This window comes from Aedes aegypti, unplaced genomic scaffold (genome assembly GCF_002204515.2).
Source record: "Aedes aegypti strain LVP_AGWG unplaced genomic scaffold, AaegL5.0 Primary Assembly AGWG_AaegL5_hic_scaff_1995_PBJ_arrow, whole genome shotgun sequence".
Taxonomy (NCBI): Eukaryota; Metazoa; Arthropoda; class Insecta; order Diptera; family Culicidae; genus Aedes; species Aedes aegypti.
Window position 1 is genome coordinate 130,679 of NW_018735483.1, and position 18,354 is coordinate 149,032.

Here is an 18,354-nt window from a genome sequence, read left to right on the forward strand (position 1 = left end):
CTAGTGCAATTCGTAGATATACATTTCTCAAGGTGAAGATAAAACGATGCCAAACACAACATCGATTTTTTAAGGGCACGAATCTAGAGAAGCATAAAGTGTTTAGCACTTCACCTTTAGCCACCAACTAGTGACCAATCGATTAAGTTTTCAGTGTGACTGAATGTCCGGTTCTCAAGATTTGTACTCCGTCTTCTTGTATCAACTGGGTCTGTGCTGAAGCTAACACCATTTTTGCGTGATTGCTGTCTGGCATTCTTGCTACGTGTCCTGCCCATCGTATTTTTCCAAATTATGACGTCACTGAGTTGATCGAGCTCATGAATCATCCTTCGAAGCCACCACCAAATACAATCCTATCCTGAGCAAACGACGTTCGTTAGTGGGTGTATTATAGTACGATGTCTACGGTCCGATGACGGAGACCCCGGGCGGCTGTAAGTACTATATGACCATGATCGACGACCATAGTAGGTACACTATGGTGTACTTTATCAAGGAAAAAATCGAAGGTAGAAAACAGGATCCGCAACTACGTCCGATTCACGCATATTCAACGTGGCTAGCAAAGTTGAGCTTGTCATCGATCATTACCCCAAGATGCCTAAGAGATCGCTTGGACTCTATGGTGCAATCACCTACCGAGATAAGCGCCCGTTGTTCGGACTTGCGGTTGTTGACCACCTCAGTCTTGTGACGGGCCAGTCCTAGTTTCCTAGATCTCATCCATTCTTCAATTATGGAAATAGAGTGCGCTGCTGTCAACTCTTCTTCCTCCATCGATTCGCCATAGACCACAAGGGTGATATCGTCGGCGAAGCCAACAATCTTAACACCCGGAAGGAGCAGCCTCAGTGCGTCATCGTACATCGCATTCTATAACAGCGGGCCCAGGAATGAACCTTGAGGTACTCCCGCGGTAGTTCGAACGCTTTTCTGCCCCTCCTCTGTGTCATACAGTAGAATCCTACCATCAAAACAGCTTTCTAGAAGCTTACACAACTGCACCGGTACCTTGAGGCGGTGAAGTGCGTGTGCTATTGCTTCCCAGCTTGCGCTGTTGAACGCATTCTTCACATCTAGAGTGACAACCGCACAGTAATGAGTGCCGCTCCTTTTATGCTCGATTGCCACCTCAGCTATCTGAACGACCTATTGGATGGCGTCCAGAAAAGATTTACCTTTCCAGAATCCAAACTGATTGTTGGATAGGCCGTCCGCACTCTCCGTATACGGTACTAGCCTGTTGAGAATCAACCTCTCCAATAACTTGCCTGTCGTACCTAGTAGACAGATAGGTCTATACGCCGACGGGTCACCTGGAGGTTTCCCCGCTTTTGGTAGTAGCACTAATTTCTGTCGCTTCCATACATCCGGGAAGATTCCTTGATCTATGCAGTGTTGCATTGTGGTTCTGAACACGTCCAAATCTCACTGCCGTTTTTAAGGCAACATTCGGGATACCATCGGGCCCCGGTGCCTTGTTTGGCGCGAATGATTTCACGACTTCTGCCAGCTCTTCGTTCGTCACTCTCGCCACTTCTTCTCTTTCATCTGAGTACATCGATTATCGATCGCAGCAACTCGAGCGACTTCTCTTGGGGCGCTATGGCACCTTTGGTCTTAGCCATTACCACTCTGTTGGCATCACCCCATGGACTAGAATTGGCACTCTCGCATAGACTATCAAAGCATGCCCGTTTTCGACTCTTGTTTTTTTTTCTTTTTGAGAGCCAACTTAGCCTCTCTGAATGCTGCACCGCACCGCTTTGTGCTTCTGTGAGTGCGCGTTACATTCTTCGTCTAGCGGCTAGACTCTAGCCCGAAGGCAGATTGCTCGAAGATTTGCGATTAATTCGCACCACCAGTACACCGGCGGCCTGTTCTCTCTACGAGGGGCTCTCGGCATGGAAGCATCGCACGCTCGTGATATCATAGCAACTAGTCCTTCACCGTTTAAGTCCAGAGTGTTCCGTTCGCGCCTCAGGGCTTCAGTGAATATTGTCGCACCGCCACCAAACCGGATCGCGCCAGTGAGACTCGCGACGCGCCTCAACTCGCCGCATTTTGAAATCAGTTTTTTAGTGTGGCGCTGCATTCTTACGATTTTTATGAACATAGCGCACTATTCACATATTAGCTGCGACGCACGGGGCCCGAGAAAACAAAAATTTTATATAAATGTTGGTCTTGATTTCTACCGGATACATAATACTTCGCCGTCGAAGCGCGCTGTTTTCCAACCTCGGGCTTGGGTCGAGTTACATCGCGCTGCCTTCCGCCCGCCTGGTATTATACTATAGCGAATCGATTGATGAGTGCTATGAGTGTAACCGTCATCTCACGCCAGGACTACAAAACGTCACGTCGATAATCGATTCTGCACCATTTCTGCGGAAGGTACTGACTGTACCCGCATTTGCCAGCACTACATTTAATGCGGCCAGGGATTCCAACAATAGCTGCCCAAGTAACAATTTTAGTTTTACGAATTACTGCCAGGGTGATATAAATAAACGCCCCCTCCATCACAACCCCCAAAACCTCTTGTAGATTCTTCTTCTTCTTCTTCTGGGTTTGCTGATGGGACCGGTGACTGTAGACCATATGCCCAGTGGGTTTTTCGTTGCTTTATGTTTTTGATGCCAGCGCAGTCGGGCACCACGTACTTGGGCACAAACTCAAGCACTCGAGGAGTAGTTTATTTACAAGCAGGGATGCCAAGTCAATTTTTCCAAAATCTGGAAGATTTTGTAAATTTGTCTGGAAAAGTCTGGATCGATCCTGTCTTTTATGGAGAACCTTACAAATTATTTATAAAACTTTACAAATTCACTTCAAATTTTATCTGGATCTTCCAGATTTTTGTAAAATTGGGCCTCAAAAATCTGGAATATTCCAGAAAAATCTGGAAGGTTGGCAACGCTGTTTACAAGTCCAATTTCACTTTTCTCAGAAAGTGCACCACGTCTCGAAAAGTATTCACGTTGTTTGATTTGAAAAGATCCACAAGTGTTCAATATTTGCCATCGAAGTCGTACTCCGAACGGGTTATAGCGTACTTGTTACAGTGTAGAATTACATGGTCTGCCGTGTCTTCTGTTCTGATTTTCATCTTCGCTAACCAGGTGTTTGCGAAGCTATGCCCGGCCATCAGACGATTCAGGCTTCGCACCTCTTTATGGCTCATCGCTGTAATTCGGCTGTATAGAGAAAAAATGCTTTCCCTTCTCTTCTGCGTAGGTGGTGTACCAGTCGTTTGTACTACTTATTCGTTTTTGGTTGAAGATTTGGAATGCATCGCTAACTAATATTCCGTTTTCTAGGATTTGATCCGATTGTATACCGGCCTTTGCCAACTCGTCTGCTACTTCGTTGCCTTTAATTGCTATGTGGCTTGGAATCCACTTGATGGTAACATTCATTGCTGTTGCTCGTTCGATTATCTCTTGGATCACAGTGTTCGTCCTTGCTTCCGTCAGCTGATATTCAACTAACTGACATGATGATAAGGAATCTGTGAACAATACTGCTCCCATGATGCCACTATCGTGAAGGTGCCTCAACGCCACTAGGATGGCATATAATTCGGCAGTCATTATGCAGGTCTCCTTATTTAGCTTCAGGCTGATTCTTCTATTTGTGGATTCACAGAAGACTCCTATACCACAGGAGTTACCAACCTTCGATGCATCTGTGTAGATGTAGGGCCGGTGTTTGTATTTGGGGTTTTGCAGGAACAGGAAAGTTTGTTTGAGGACTCGGGGATTGCAGTTCTTTTTTGCTGGTGCTCCTTCCATTAACACAGTTTGAATGTCAAGCGGTTTATGTTGGTACACCGTGACATTCTGGATAATTGCATCGAAAATATGCAGGTGTTTCAGGTATGTTCGCTCCATTAGTGTAAGCATGTCTTCTGGGATATCTTGCCCTCTGAGTTGTAGCAGCTGTTCCGCGACTACGCTGCCGTTTTGAAAGTATTTCGATATTTCTTTGCAGGTTACTTGTTCCAATCGTAGATCTAACGGACTTTCTCCTGCCAAAGCTGAAGGAGTATTCCTTGGGATCTTTGAACATCCGGTGATTTTTCGCCAACATTGATTGATGATCACCTGCAGCTTTTCTTTATTAGTTTTACTAGCACTGCCATACGCTGTGCATTAGGGTTTTGGTACCGGGAGTACCGGTACCGAAAGTACCGGTAAAACCGACCATTTTTTGGTACCGAAATACCGGTACTGGAAAGCATTGAGTACCGGTATTTTCGGTACTGATGAAAATTTAATAATCGTTTGAATCAATACATTTCGTCACAGTAAATGGTACGTATATTTGGTAAACTTCGTTGATGGCGAATTTCTATGCACGATTACATAAAGGCTTATTCTAATTATCATCTCTTCATCACTAAGTATGGTTTATCTCTAAACATAAAAACGTTAGAAGCACGCTCATCGTTTACCATTCGTTACCGTTAACATTAAAAACACTGGCGTTGGGACATTAAAAAAACTGAGGGAGAAGTGATTGAACGGAAATGAGTTACTAACAGGATAAACGAATTATCGAATACAAATGAAGCTGCTAATGTTGAATTTCAAGCTTTCTAGAGAACAAGGCAAAATATAAAGAAAGGTTTTAGGATATTGAAGCAATTAAAGGTGCTTCAATTATGACATTGTTAACATTTCACGATACATGAGCAACAGTTCGAGCAATACCAGGGTGACCCCAGAATGAGCTTTTCCGGGTCTGAAAGTTTTGTTATAAAAATTTGCACACGTATGGCAGTTAAACATCGAACTTTGAATATGCCTTAAATCCTACTTTATGAATGAAAAGCAAGTTGAATGCGTGAAAAAAGTTAAAAAAAATATTTTGAACGATTTTGCTCCCCACATTTGAATATTGTCCATCACGTTAGCCAAAACATGAATTTCAACACATATTTTAATGTATTTCATGAGTTATAAAGTTAGAAAATAAGTAAACATTTTTATTTAAAAACCATATTTTGTTAGTGCTATTATTCACAAAAATTAAGAAAAAGCTTCAGTAAACTTTTGTTTACTGACGAGTTCGAAAAAGATGCCAATTTTGTGTGCAATACTGTATGATTCATATTTATTGCAAAAAAAATCTTCCAGTACCGGTATTTTACCGGTACTACCGGTACTGAGAGTGACAGTACCGTAGAACCGGTACTCGCCAAAAGGGGTCGGTACTAGGAACCCTACTGTGCATCCGTATTCGAGGACACTTCGTATGAGAGCCTTGTATAACTTACGCATGGTTTCTGGGTGTCCACCATGTTTTATCTTAGAGATGACCTTCAGCATGTTTATACGATCCTGTATTTTATGACAGAGTTCTCGTATGTGTGTTCCGAAGTTGGTTGACCGGTCTAGGTATATTCCCAAGTGTTTATAGCTGATTACTGTTTCGATAGGTTTCCCTCCGATCTTCAATCCTAGGTCCACCTTACATGCTTTGAAAAGCATAGACTTGGTTTTCTCAGGGTTTATTACCAGATTTAAATCCCGCGTTTTTTCCTCAAATTTGTCGACCGCTTCTTGAGCAGTTTTTTTGACATTCTCGAGATTGCTTCCATAGACGATCAGGGTGAAGTCATCTGCATACTGCACCAGTATTACCTTTTCGTTTGTTGTGTCGTGCAATTCCGCAGTATACAGAATGAACAGGGTGGGTGAGAGCACATCACCCTGTGGCAATCCATTACTGATGATTCTCGTGATTTCTTCTTCACCGCTCCTGATGGTGACTGTTCGATTTCGTAGAAACGTCGTTATCCAACAAATGTACTCCTGAGGTATCCTCAAACCTCCCATGATTTGCTCTAGTTTATCTGTGCGGACTGCATTAAAAGCGTTGCTCAGATCGAGAAAGACTCCAATAGTGGTTAATCCGTTTCGCCTGTTTGACTGGATGAGGTTCAGAAGATACGAAGTACATGTTGTGGTCGACTGTCCTTTACGAAAGCCGAAGGACAATTTGAGCAACAATCCTTGGCAATCGATATACTGGTTCAATTCTTCTAGTACAGCTGAGTTAACAGTTTTGGTCAAAGTAGGCAATAATGATATTGGTCTATGGACCAATGCACGAGTTCACTATTTGACGTTTGAGCGGCGCCGTGTTATTTATGTGAATATGGAACCGCTCAAACGTCAAATTAGTGAACTCGTGCATTGGTCCATTGCCAGTAGGAGTTGTGTTATCTTTACCAGGTTTTGGTACTGCTATTATGCGGATCTCTTTTAGGTGTTGTGGTAGACTACTTTGTCTCCAATAGTTGATCAGATCAATCAGGATAAGCTGTGATACCTGAGGTTTCAGGGATTTGAGCATATCATATGTGATTCGATCGCTTCCCGGAGCCGATGACCTTTTTCGGCGGAGTATGTTGTCCCATTTATTTTGGTCGATTATGTCGTAGTCGGCTACTTGCGAATAACTAGTTTCTGCATTCTGGTGGATATCGTTTGGCCCTAAATGGAGGTCCATGAATTCCTTCGCTAGTTCGGGGCTGTCTTGAATTATGTTGTTGCGTAAACCTGTATTCCTTCCAGTTAGGCGTCGTATTTTTGTCCATAGTTCACTTAAACTCGTCTGTGGATCTACTTCCTCTGCAAATTTGTTCAAGCTTTCTTTGATGTGCTGTTTCTTCTTTCTCTTAAAGATGGCCGAACATCGTTTCAGTTCAATTAGATTCTCCATTGTACTGTCTTTATTGAATGTGGTCAAGGCGTTTTGTTTGCCGTTCCAGGCCAACTCCACGTCGTCACTCCACCAATATTTGGGTTCGAATCGATTGAATATTTTATTCTTTTTCATCATTACTGCATACCGTATTCGTAGTGATCTTAGCTAGGTCAGTTTCGATCCTTTTCTGGTTGTAGACGTATTTATTCTTGACTGTTTGTCCGGATTTGTACCTTATCTCGATTAACAAATGGTGGCTTCCTTTAGCTTCCTCCAAAACGGTCCAGGAGCAATCCAGCACAAGGTTGCTAGAAGCTAGAGTAAGATCAATGGCGGTAGCTTTTTTGTTCAGCTGTTGTGGTCGAAATGTAGGACTTCCATCATTTAGTAGAATCAAATCGGATGAGTTGATCTCTTGTAGTAACGCCGCTCCTTTAGGCGACGATTTATCATTTCCCCATAGTGTATGGTGGGTATTGAGGTCCCCATCAAATATAACGTTAGGATATTTCGCTAACTCTACTAGAATCCGGTTGATGTCTTGTTGAAAATCCTGCGTAAATGTCGAGGGAGCAGAATATACCGCTACCAATACTAATTTTAGTTTGGGTATATAGATGGCCACGCACTGACTTCCATCGCTGGTTGCCGGCATGGAGACTGTCTGGAATCCATAGTCTTTATGCAGGTATATGGGTACTCCGCCATAGCCGTCATGCCTGGATTTAATTATTTTGTTGTATCCACTGATATTGTATTTTTTGGAGTTTTCGAAATCTTCTTTCGTCCATGTCTCCGACATTAGGGCCGCTGTATATGACCCTTTCACAAGTGTTCTTTGTAATTCTTCTTTATGTTTCGAAACACTTTGGATATTGCATTGTAATATTTTTATTTCTTTTTTATTATCCATTTTTGATTTTATTATGGTAGTTGCGGGTGGGTTGTAAAATGGTGAGTCGACAACCAGGAAGAAGCGTCCAACATAGCTCTGGTCCTCGCAAGTCCCTACCTCACGCTTCCTCGGGTCTAACGATGACAAAGACCGCCAGCTAAGGGTTGCGTACTTAGCTGGTAGTGCAACCTGGGCATTGTTGTCCTTCTGACATCAGCTAGAGTGAGGGGGTGCGTTCCCGTCTGTTCACCAGGAGGTGCGGCTCAAACAGCGTCTGTTCTGGTATCCAGCGGCTGAGTATGAAATGTTGTATCACGTCAACTAACCTAAGGTGGCAGCAGTGTTGACCAGACTCATTTCCCCGAAATTCGGATTGTGAAGCCATGAACTGTTATAACTGTGCGTTGTATTCCTGAGATGGAGGGGGAGGTGGTTGGGCTTGAGTATTGCACATCCGACAGTTTCGATCTCGGTGGGCCGCAATTCAAGTTTCGGTGAAATGATTCGCACTCACTCACTCACTCATTTCATTTCACCGAAACTTGAATTGTGGCTCTCTGGGATCAAAATTGATCGATTTTGTGTGCAGTACTCAAGCTTAACCATCTGCTTTTCTATCTTAGGAGGATAGAACATGGTTGTAGTAGTTCGTGGCTTCGTAGTTCGGAAAATGTTATTTTCAGGGAAATGAGTCTGAACAACACTGGGTGGCAGCCTCATCAACGTGATGTAGGTAGCGCAACCCCGGTAAGGTAGCATACCGAATTTCTCACCTACCACGAAAAATGGAGAAAGAAGAAATAACGAACGATATTTTCGGCAACCGACCTGGCAACGAAATAAGGACTATGAATGGAAACTTGGTACCTGGAATGTCAGGACGTTAAATGAACCCGAACGAGCGAGCCTTTTGGCTCGTGAACTGCAGAAGGTTGGAGTGGGCGTGGCTGCCATTCAAGAAGTGCGGTGGCCTAGATCTGGAGAACGTGAATTCCGGGCGGTTGATCCCATCGCCAACACTACGTTCAAATATAACATCTACCACAGCGGCGGCGATAAGGCAGAACATGGAGTCGGTTTCATAGTGATCGGGAAGCAGATGAAACGCGTTATGAAGTGGAAACCGATTAGCGAACGAATCTGTGTACTGAGGATACGGGGCAAATTCTTCAACTACAGCCTGATCAACATCTATGCACCGACGAACGACAAACCTGATGACGTGAAGGACGCGTTCTATGAAGGCCTTGATAAGGCCTATGGAGAGTGCCCAAAACACGACGTGAAAATCGTTATCGGAGATGCGAACGCGCAGGTCGGAAGAGAGGACTTTTTCCGTCAGATCATCGGTAAGGAGAGTCTTCACTCCGTTACCAATGACAACGGCCTACGACTAGTGACTTTCGCTGCTGCCAGGGGGATGGCCATCTGCAGCACCTACTTTGCACGCAAGGATATTCGGAAGCACACCTGGCGGCATCCAAATACTGATATTTGCATCCAGATAGACCATATTCTGGTGGATGGCCGACATTTCTCAGATGTCATCGATGTTAGGAGTTTCAGGGGTCCTAACATTGACTCGGATCACTACCTCGTTGTCAGTAAAATACGAGCGCGGTTATCAACTGTAGCGAATTCAAGACCACAGCGAACAATGCGATTCAATATCCAGCGCTTCTCAGCAGACGGTGTTACAGCTGAATACCACCAAAAGCTGGACGAGCGGATAAGTGAGGTCAATGTGAGCGAAAACCTCAACAATCTATGGGATGCAATCCATGGAGTGGTGAGTGAAACAGCGCGAGAAGTGATAGGTACTGCTCGAAGACGCCCCAGAAGCGGATGGTTCGACGAGGAGTGCCAGAGGGTGACGGATGAGAAGAACGTGGCCAGACGTCGGATGTTAGTGTCTGGTACCAGGCTGAACAGAGAGCAGTACAGGGAAGCAAGATCAGCCGAAAAGCGAATCCATCGCAGGAAGAAAAAAGAGTTTGATGAGAACGTGATAGCCGAGGCGCAAAACTGTATGGAACAGAACGATATGCGACGATTCTATGAAACTGTCAATGGCGTGCGGAGAAAGTCAGCGCCGTCTCCCGTCATGTACAACGACCGTGAAGGTAATTTGCTGACAGATAAAACGATGGTGGCTGCCAGGTGGAAAGAGCACTTCGAAACGTTACTGAATGGAGGTCAAGCTGTGGAGCCTCCATCTCTAGATGAGGTTAAGAAGGCGATTAAAGAGCTAAAGAACAACAAGGCTGCTGGGAAGGATGAGCTCCCGGCCGAACTTCTCAAGCACGGTAGTGAGCAGCTGCATAGAATAATTCACCATATACTACTAAAGATATGGGAGGAAGAAGAACTGCCTGCTAGCTGGATGGATGGCCTCATTTGCCCTCTCTTCAAAAAAGGGCATAGATTGGAGTGCGCCAATTACCGAGGAATAACACTCCTCAATTCGGCGTACAAAATAATGTCACGTATTCTGTTCAACAGATTGAGACCGCTTGAAGAGTCCTTCATCGGCGAATACCAAGCTGGTTTTCGTGAGGGCCGATCGACGTCGGATCAAATGTTTACCCTGCGACAGATCCTCGATAAATTCCGGGAGTACAACTTGCAGACTCATCATCTGTTCATTGATTTCAAGGCGGCGTAAGATTCAGTTAAAAGAAACGAGTTGTGGGAAATAATGATGGAACATGGCTTTCCGACGAAGCTGATTAGACTGATTCGTGCAACGTTGGAAGGATCGAAATCAAGTATACGTGTTGCGGATGAGATTTCCACATCCTTCGTAACCTTAGACGGATTGAAGCAGGGCGATGCACTTTCAAACCTATTGTTCAACATAGCGTTAGAAGGAGCAATAAGGAGAGCTTGCTTGCATAGGATTGGCACTATTATCACACGTTCGTATATGCTCCTTGGTTTTGCGGACGATATCGACATAATCGGGATTGATCACCGAGCCGTGGAAGAGGCATACGTGCCTTTTAAAAGGGAGACAACGCGAATTGGGCTCATTATCAATACCACGAAGACAAAGTACATGGTCGCTGGTAGACATCGTGGGCCCATAGGTGATGTTGGTAGTGAGGTGGTGATAGGTGGTGATATATTTGAAGAAGTTGAAGAATTTGTGTACCTTGGAACTCTAGTGTCTTGCGATAATGATGTTACCCGCGAGGTTAAAAGGCGTATTGCAGCTGCGAGTCGGGCTTTTTACGGACTTCGTAACCAGCTAAAGTCCCGCAGCTTACAGACGAAGACCAAACTCGCGTTGTACAAGACTCTAATTCTTCCGGTAGCTCTGTACGGCCACGAATCTTGAACGTTGAAAGAGGTCGACCGGAGAGCTTTTGGGGTCTTTGAACGTAAAGTGCTGCGAACAATACTCGGCGGTAAATTGGACAATGGCATCTGGCGGCGTCGCATGAATCACGAGTTATACCAAGTCTATAATGAAATGGATATTGTTAAGCGTATAAAACACGGCAGGTTGCGGTGGGCTGGGCATGTAGCTCGCATGTCGGAGGAACGTCAAGCTAAACAAATATTCAGCAGGGAACCAGGGAGAGGCCGTCGCCTCCGTGGAAGGCCGCGCACCAGATGGCTTTTTGCAGTTGAGGAGGATTTAAGGTCGCTTAACGTTCAGGGCGACTGGAAGCGATTGGCCCAGGACCGGGTCCAATGGAGAAGGCTTCTTCATTCGGCGTAGATTCAACGCAATAGCAAGGAATTGTTGCCCATCAAGTAAGTAAGTATGGTAGTTGCGTTCAATTTTTATGTATTATGTCAAAACTTAGATATCTTTTACTCGTTTCGATGAGATTCTCTCTTGCTTGTCCTGCAATAATTGCGCTGTAGTAGTGCTGTAGTGCTTCTTGAATAGCAAAGTTGATCGTCGTTTGCGACATTGTAGCTTGTTAGCTTCGTGCATCTTGGATTTTCCTTTGCCATTGTTCCTGCTCATTCACTTTGTAGGGGTTATTTAAGGCTGCTCCGGCGATCACATTCGAAGGCGTTTTCCTGATTCGCTTCCTCTCTTCTTCCTCGGAATCCGATTTAGTTGCTTCGGGTTTCTTCTTACGAACATCTCGAACAGGTCTTATGGGGAACTAGAAGGCTTCTTTTTTCAGCTGTGATGCATAGTCTTGACCTCTGAACTCATCAAGCTTCGGTTCATCAACGCGTTAAAGCTGTTTGAGGTGACAATTGGGAAAAGTTCTTTGGCCTCGAAGAAAGTGAGTGCTTTTCTCGCCATTACCGCCTTAATGTTGTTCTGGCGTTGACACTTTGTTCAGTTATCATCTGCAGTGATGTGATTTTTCTTGCAATACACACATCGATGTGCACACTCAATCACGATTTGCTTGTTCGGTATTTTTTTTATACTGGGTACGAATTGTAAATCATAAAAAATACCGAACTTTCAGCTTTTTGATTGAAAACTTCTGAGGTTCAGTAATAATTTTTACTTTTTACTGAACTACGGTTGCTGTCAGACCCAATTTTTTATTTTTTTTTTTTTGTCGGTAGCGATAGGGGTAGTACTGGCACTCTTAATCTGCCCTAAGCTCCTTCCCAGCATTTGCTTTTATAAGCCTCTATTGCGTTCATCACACAGACGTTCCTAAGCAATGTTGCTCAAATGGTCACTGTGTACGCTAGCAGCAATCAGCCCTTGCCGTAGTTTTGCAGTCTAGTAGTTCAGACTACTATCAAACTATGATAAGGCCTGAAATGCTACTAGAGTGGTTAAAGTGAAGAACGAAATAGTTTTATTAAAAGGTCCTCATTCCCCATTTCATTTCATCACTCACTATCGTCACTTTTATTTTCGACACTATCACGTATATCACCGATTATCACTCATCAACTTTCGTAATACACTTCAGATATACTTTCTATTATATCACTTTTCACATCACACCATTTTCATTCAAATCTGTTAGCATTACTAAGTAATTAAAAGATATTCAATTTAAATGTATCATTATTTTTGTTGCTGTAGACTCCTTACTATTCAAACTACGATTTAGCACTATGATCAAGAAAGTTACATTAAAAAAAATCACTTCGATCCATTCTTCTGCACTCGCTGTCATTACATATTAACACTTTTATCAAGCACGTTTGAAGAACTAGGCAATTATGTTTATATGCAGAAAAATGATTGCACAATGTATTATGGCCATTATTAAATTAGTAGAGTTCACATCATTATTATTATATTTTTAACAAAACTATCAGAATCACTTCCACCTTAATTTTCAAATTTTCATCACTATAGATTTAAAATAAAACCACTATTAGCACCTTCACAATCACTAAATTTAATAACGACGAGTGTAAAGCACAGTTCCACCAAACATCCATTCTTATGTTGCATTATAAAACGATTGATCACACGTTGGCTTCGAAACTTAACCACCATTGCTGATTAGTACAAAGGATGCTACAGCTCGTGTAAACGAATTGAAACATCAAACAACCAGCACTGATTTATAAGTAACTAATGAGCCCTGGCGGTCCCTCCGTTCGAAGAGGACCTGATAATATGCCGAAACATATTAACAGATCCTCCGCCTGAATGCAGCCGTTTCATGATAAATCATGAACCGTTGGAGGTGTGCCAAAGTATTGGGAAGGTGATATGTTTCACAGACGGGTATTATTATGGTGCATCTTCTACTTTGGCACCGTCAAACCCTGTGATCGTGGCCAGGGAATTTTTACTTTTTACTGAACTACGGTTGCTGTCAGACCAAATTTTCCAGCATTACCGAACAGGCCGAAAAGTCAGTAAAAACAATTACCGACTATTCAGTAGTTGATGTTTTTACTGACTTGTCGTCAAAATAAAATCAAAACAAACTTATGCGCATGCGGGGAAGTGTCAAATGAGAATCACCTGCTGTAAAATCGTCCGGCGCCGGGAGACAGGCTATGGCAACCAATCTTTTCCTGCACTTATTTTGCGCTTTCTTGTGGTAAGTAGTCGAAATTTAGTGAGAAACTCAACCATTTTAAGCAACCAAAAAGGCTCAGAACTGCTTACGTTGGTAAATTCGGTTGGTTTACATACAAGAGGTAAATTCATCTGTATCATTGAGTTTGCCTCTTGTATGCAAACCATCCAAATAATGATTTTGTCACACATTTTTCGGTTACTTCCACTACCGTAAATGTTTATTCGTACGAAAAATGCATGTCGATGTCCATGTTCATGTCGATTGGGTTTTAATTTGTATTGATTTCTGAAAAAAAAAAACAGTATCCGGAAAAGCAAAGCATGGAGCATGGGAAACTGGAAAGTCAGTAAAAACGCTCTACAATTTTACTGACTAAGTCAGTAATTTCCATCAATCAAAACATATTGTAATTTACTGGGTTTTTTCGGTAATCGTAAAAATTACCGAAAAAACCGTAGTTCCAAAACCCAGTAAAATTTTACTGGGGTCGGTAATCTGAATTGGCTGTGTGGTTTCGAGCAATCCTTGTACTCCTCGTCCGAATCGTGCCGCTCTCCACAGCCGTGACACCGCCGAGAACTGCGGCAGTTTACAGTCTTGTGGTTGTAGCGCAAAGAGTTGAGGCAGAGATGTGCTTTACTGTAGAATGGTTCAACTTTGATGGAGCAACTGTAAAGCTTAACCAGTTCGGGCAGCTTGTTTGCCCTGAAGGTGACGCTTACTCGAGTTGAGGGGATTTTGGCGTTGTTGACAAAGCGATGAAAACGATAGACGTTCATAGAGCTTAGTGACATTTGAACACACGTAGACTAGCATACGCTCGTCATACACAGTTTGTTTTTGTTTTCCTCAAAGAAACTTGCACACGCTTTCCAGACTCATCAAAATGCATATGGAAATATTACCCAATTTGAAAAATGTATACCCGGATTCTGGGTGTTTTTCGAGACAGAGTGCATATTGTTTTCCTCTAAGGTTCACAACTACATCTACACTAGGGCACCCATACCATTGGGCGTGATAACCACTATACCATTGTTCGTGATAACCACTATAGGCCTATTCACATGACGTTCCAAAACATCTGATCGGGAAGCTCTTTGACAGTTCTTCTATGAAAATGACAGCCTCGTGTATGCACCGGTCCTCCACCGATGTAAACAAATGCATAGACGGACCTGTCACATGAAAAGGCCTATTACCGGAACTAGGCAGTGCAAGCAAAGACAAATTAAAGACCTCCATGTCCCTTGCAGTTGCCCAAAATTTTATGGCTCATAAGGTAATCTAGAATGCCGTGAAAAGTGTACTGCGATCTGTCAAACTTGGGTACCTTTTGCACTACCGAGGGACCAAATGCAGTACTAGAAGTGGTACTCAATCTGAGCCCGAGTGTGACGGACCTGGTGCAAGTCTTGCATGATTTCCTCGTTGGATAGGTCAGTAGGTATTCCGGCTACTACGCCTGTTACCGATACCAGATGTTTTGCTATGTAGGCTTTGCATCCGTAGCTGTCTACCACGCTATTTTGGACCAGTCTGTTGGCCGCTGAAAAGGAGCTGACATATACTAATACCTTCTTCTTTCCTGCATTTTTGATTTCTGTAACGTTGTTCGTAACTCCGAAGATTTTACGATGCATTCTTCCGACTGAGATTTTGTTGATGGTCTTCTGATGGTCCGAGTCCTTTAATTCCACGTAAACGCGAAACGGTCCGTCATCTTTGTCGTTGTTGAGATAATCCTGTTTTGCTTTATCGTTTCGTTGTCCGTTTGGGGGTGGCCTGTTGTTCGTTGCATTTAGAGTTGATGTTTTCGGGATGGTACCGGTTTTTGTTGGTGTCTGTAACGGTGGCGGTATTGGTGGGGTTTTGTGTATGTCATCCGTCTCCATGATGACTCCTCTTTTCCTTCATTCCAAGATGGCAGACGGCGCGAGAAATTCCACTTAAAACCACTTTTACAAGTAGTTACACTTTTGTCTGTATCTCGTGATGATAGATAACAACTGTTTTCAACAATTAGGCAACTTGAACGCTATAAACTGTGAATTTTCACTGCGAAACACTGAATTTAACCAGGAGCGATAACCAAAAATTACTTATCTGTCCAATATGGTGCACTTGAATGCTCTTGTAGATTAGAACGTGACTAGTTGGCCCACTCTGAAAGAAGCTTTGAAGTGTATATTTATGTCAAACAAATAAAGCAAAATAGCATTAATAGTAGCTATTTTGAGGCCACCTGTTCTAGATGAATTCCGCTTCATCTCGAAAATGATTTTATCATAACATCGATCTTGCCGGATTTATTCTAACGTAAACAAAACAAAATACAAAACAAAATAAGATTGAAAACTCGTCTGAGATAATTTTTTGTTTCATGGTGCTTGTTAAATATTTGAAGTGGTTTTTTTTTTATATAGTGCCTAAATGTTTTGTGCCAAGTGAGATGTATTGTGAAATGAAACGAAAAAGAAGTAAAATTGCGTGTGCCCCCTCTGAAAGTGGCATATTTCAAGTTATCTAGCATATTCTAAAATAAATCGTCAGATGAAGAATAAAACATAATCAACATTTCTTGGTTTGTTTGGGTAGTAATTGTGTTTCAAATTATATTTAGTCAGTTTAATCATCATACCATAGCGTCTTTTGAGCGAATTCGTGACCATAATATGATTTGGAAAAAGTGAAATTGTGTCAATCGGAGTGAAATTAACATGGCGGGACCATAATTGATAGATTGTCATCGACAAATGCTGTTTTGTCACCATAAATACACAAATAAGGGCATACTGTTATGATTCGGCATTTGTGGATGTGGATGTCAAAATCATCATAGGAGATCTAAACGCTCAGGATGGCCAAGAGGAGGATTTCAGACCGACTATTGGAAAGTTCAGCTCCCACCGGCTGACGAACGAAAACGGCCTACGACTAATTGATTTCGCCGCCTCCAAGAATATGACCATTCGTAGCACCTACTTCCAGCACAGCCTTCCATACCGATACACCTGGAGATCACCACAGCAGACAGAATCGCAAATCGACCACGTTCTGATTGATGGTCGGCACTAGTAATCCTTTATAAGATCTATAAGATCCTCTATAAAGGATCACTAGTGAGCTGTAGCCCAACTAACGGGAGCCCAATTAAAACGAAGCCCACCTAAAGATAGTGCAACGAACGAAATTCGACTGTATTGTATTATGGATCCGGCAGAAATAAGGACAAACATTTTTTTTTTAATTTATTTTTTCTCAATATCCAAACGTCGCGACTAATATTTGAATAGTGCGCTGTGTTCATAAACATCGTAAGAATGCAGCGCCTCACTTAAAAACTGATTTCAAAATGCGGCGAGTTGAGGCGCGTCGCGAGTCACACTGGCGCGCTCCGGTTTGGTGACAGCGCGACAATATAAGGGTTGATTATTTTCCAGCGCGATTCGTCATTCTCTCGGGTCAAATATTTCGATACCAGCTCTGACCTTAAATATTGACTTCGCAGCACCAATCTGGAGTTCGCCGGTTGGACTTCCGAAGCGAAGTTTTGAACGAACTAACTGTCATTGCTCTGCCGGCTCTGCTTTTATCTCGACTGTTTTAGAAAACTATCCAACATCACGTCGACGGAAGAAGTTTCACCACAACGGAGGATTTGTCAGTTCGAGCGCGCCAAAATCCTTCCGATTGAAAATGTTTTGGCGGTGCTTAAGGTGCAACTAGAAATCCTTTATAAGAGAGATTCGCGGAAGCTGACATTTCTGTCAAAGTGTGAGCCAATCGAGCAGCGAGAGCTGTCAAAGTGTGAGCCAAACGAACATGCGTTATGTTTGTTTTGAACTTTTCTTGAGGAGTAATGTAATCCGCTTGAAATTATTTCGGTAAAAGTAATTTTGCATGAAGCAAAAAAAATGAAATGTTTTACTTTTTTGAATTTTTGTTAATGCGATTTTTAGTTTTGGATTTTTTCGGCTGTTTATTAGTTTTGATATGTAGCTCAAAGATCTATAACGGAACAAAATACACTTTATAGCAATGAGGAAGTCATGTCCGTGTTACAATATTATTCTCGACGCCGAGCAAAATCAGCACTGCTGGTCTGTTGCCATATCATTCCATTTTACTTCCGCTTATCTCTCTATAAAGGATCACTAGGTGCAACTGTTTGCTATCCATAAATGATGATCAATTTTGTAGTTTTGGGGATGTGATATCGGTTCTACCGGACATAGATGAACTGAAAGTGTATCAACATGCCTGTTGTTAGCAAGCATATGATCCGGATAGATCACCGAATGATCGATATGATATAAAACAGAAATATTTTCTTTTCAACGATAGTTTGAACATAGATTGTTCATGGATGCCACGATAAGTCTATCGTGTGTTACCTTAAGTTCGTTGATAAAGAAGAGGAAATTGAGCGAAGTTCTTTTTCTGAATTTTATCGGGATGCACAATAGTGGCTACACAAAGCTGTCTAAAATACCTACAAAACTCAAAAACAAAAACACAAACTCATATAGCCTTGTCTTTAACCCTCATTTCAGTTCAAAAAAGAGGAGCGTCTCAATCTTAAATTGGTCAACAAAGCGTTACTCTATCCGAAAGAGTTCAACATAGAAGAGCTGAGACAGCAGTTCGAGGAAGAGGATGAGGAAATCGAACGACAACGAGAGCAGGAACGGCAAGTGAAAGCAGAACTGGAGGAGAAGTTAAGGCAACAAAAGATGTCGAAAAAGTAAG

At 42.7% G+C, this 18,354-nt stretch overlaps 1 protein-coding gene across 2 annotated transcripts in view; it reads left to right on the forward strand.

Moving 5' to 3' along the window:
- Nucleotides 1-18,354, forward strand: part of LOC110680910 (transcription factor TFIIIB component B'' homolog) — a 34,010-nt gene that overhangs the window by 14,072 nt on the left and 1,584 nt on the right. For both annotated transcript variants that reach the window (XM_021856697.1, XM_021856698.1), the window contains exon 4: nucleotides 18,159-18,349. In XM_021856697.1, the coding sequence (XP_021712389.1) occupies nucleotides 18,159-18,349 (191 nt within the window). The remainder of the gene's footprint in view (nucleotides 1-18,158; nucleotides 18,350-18,354) is intronic.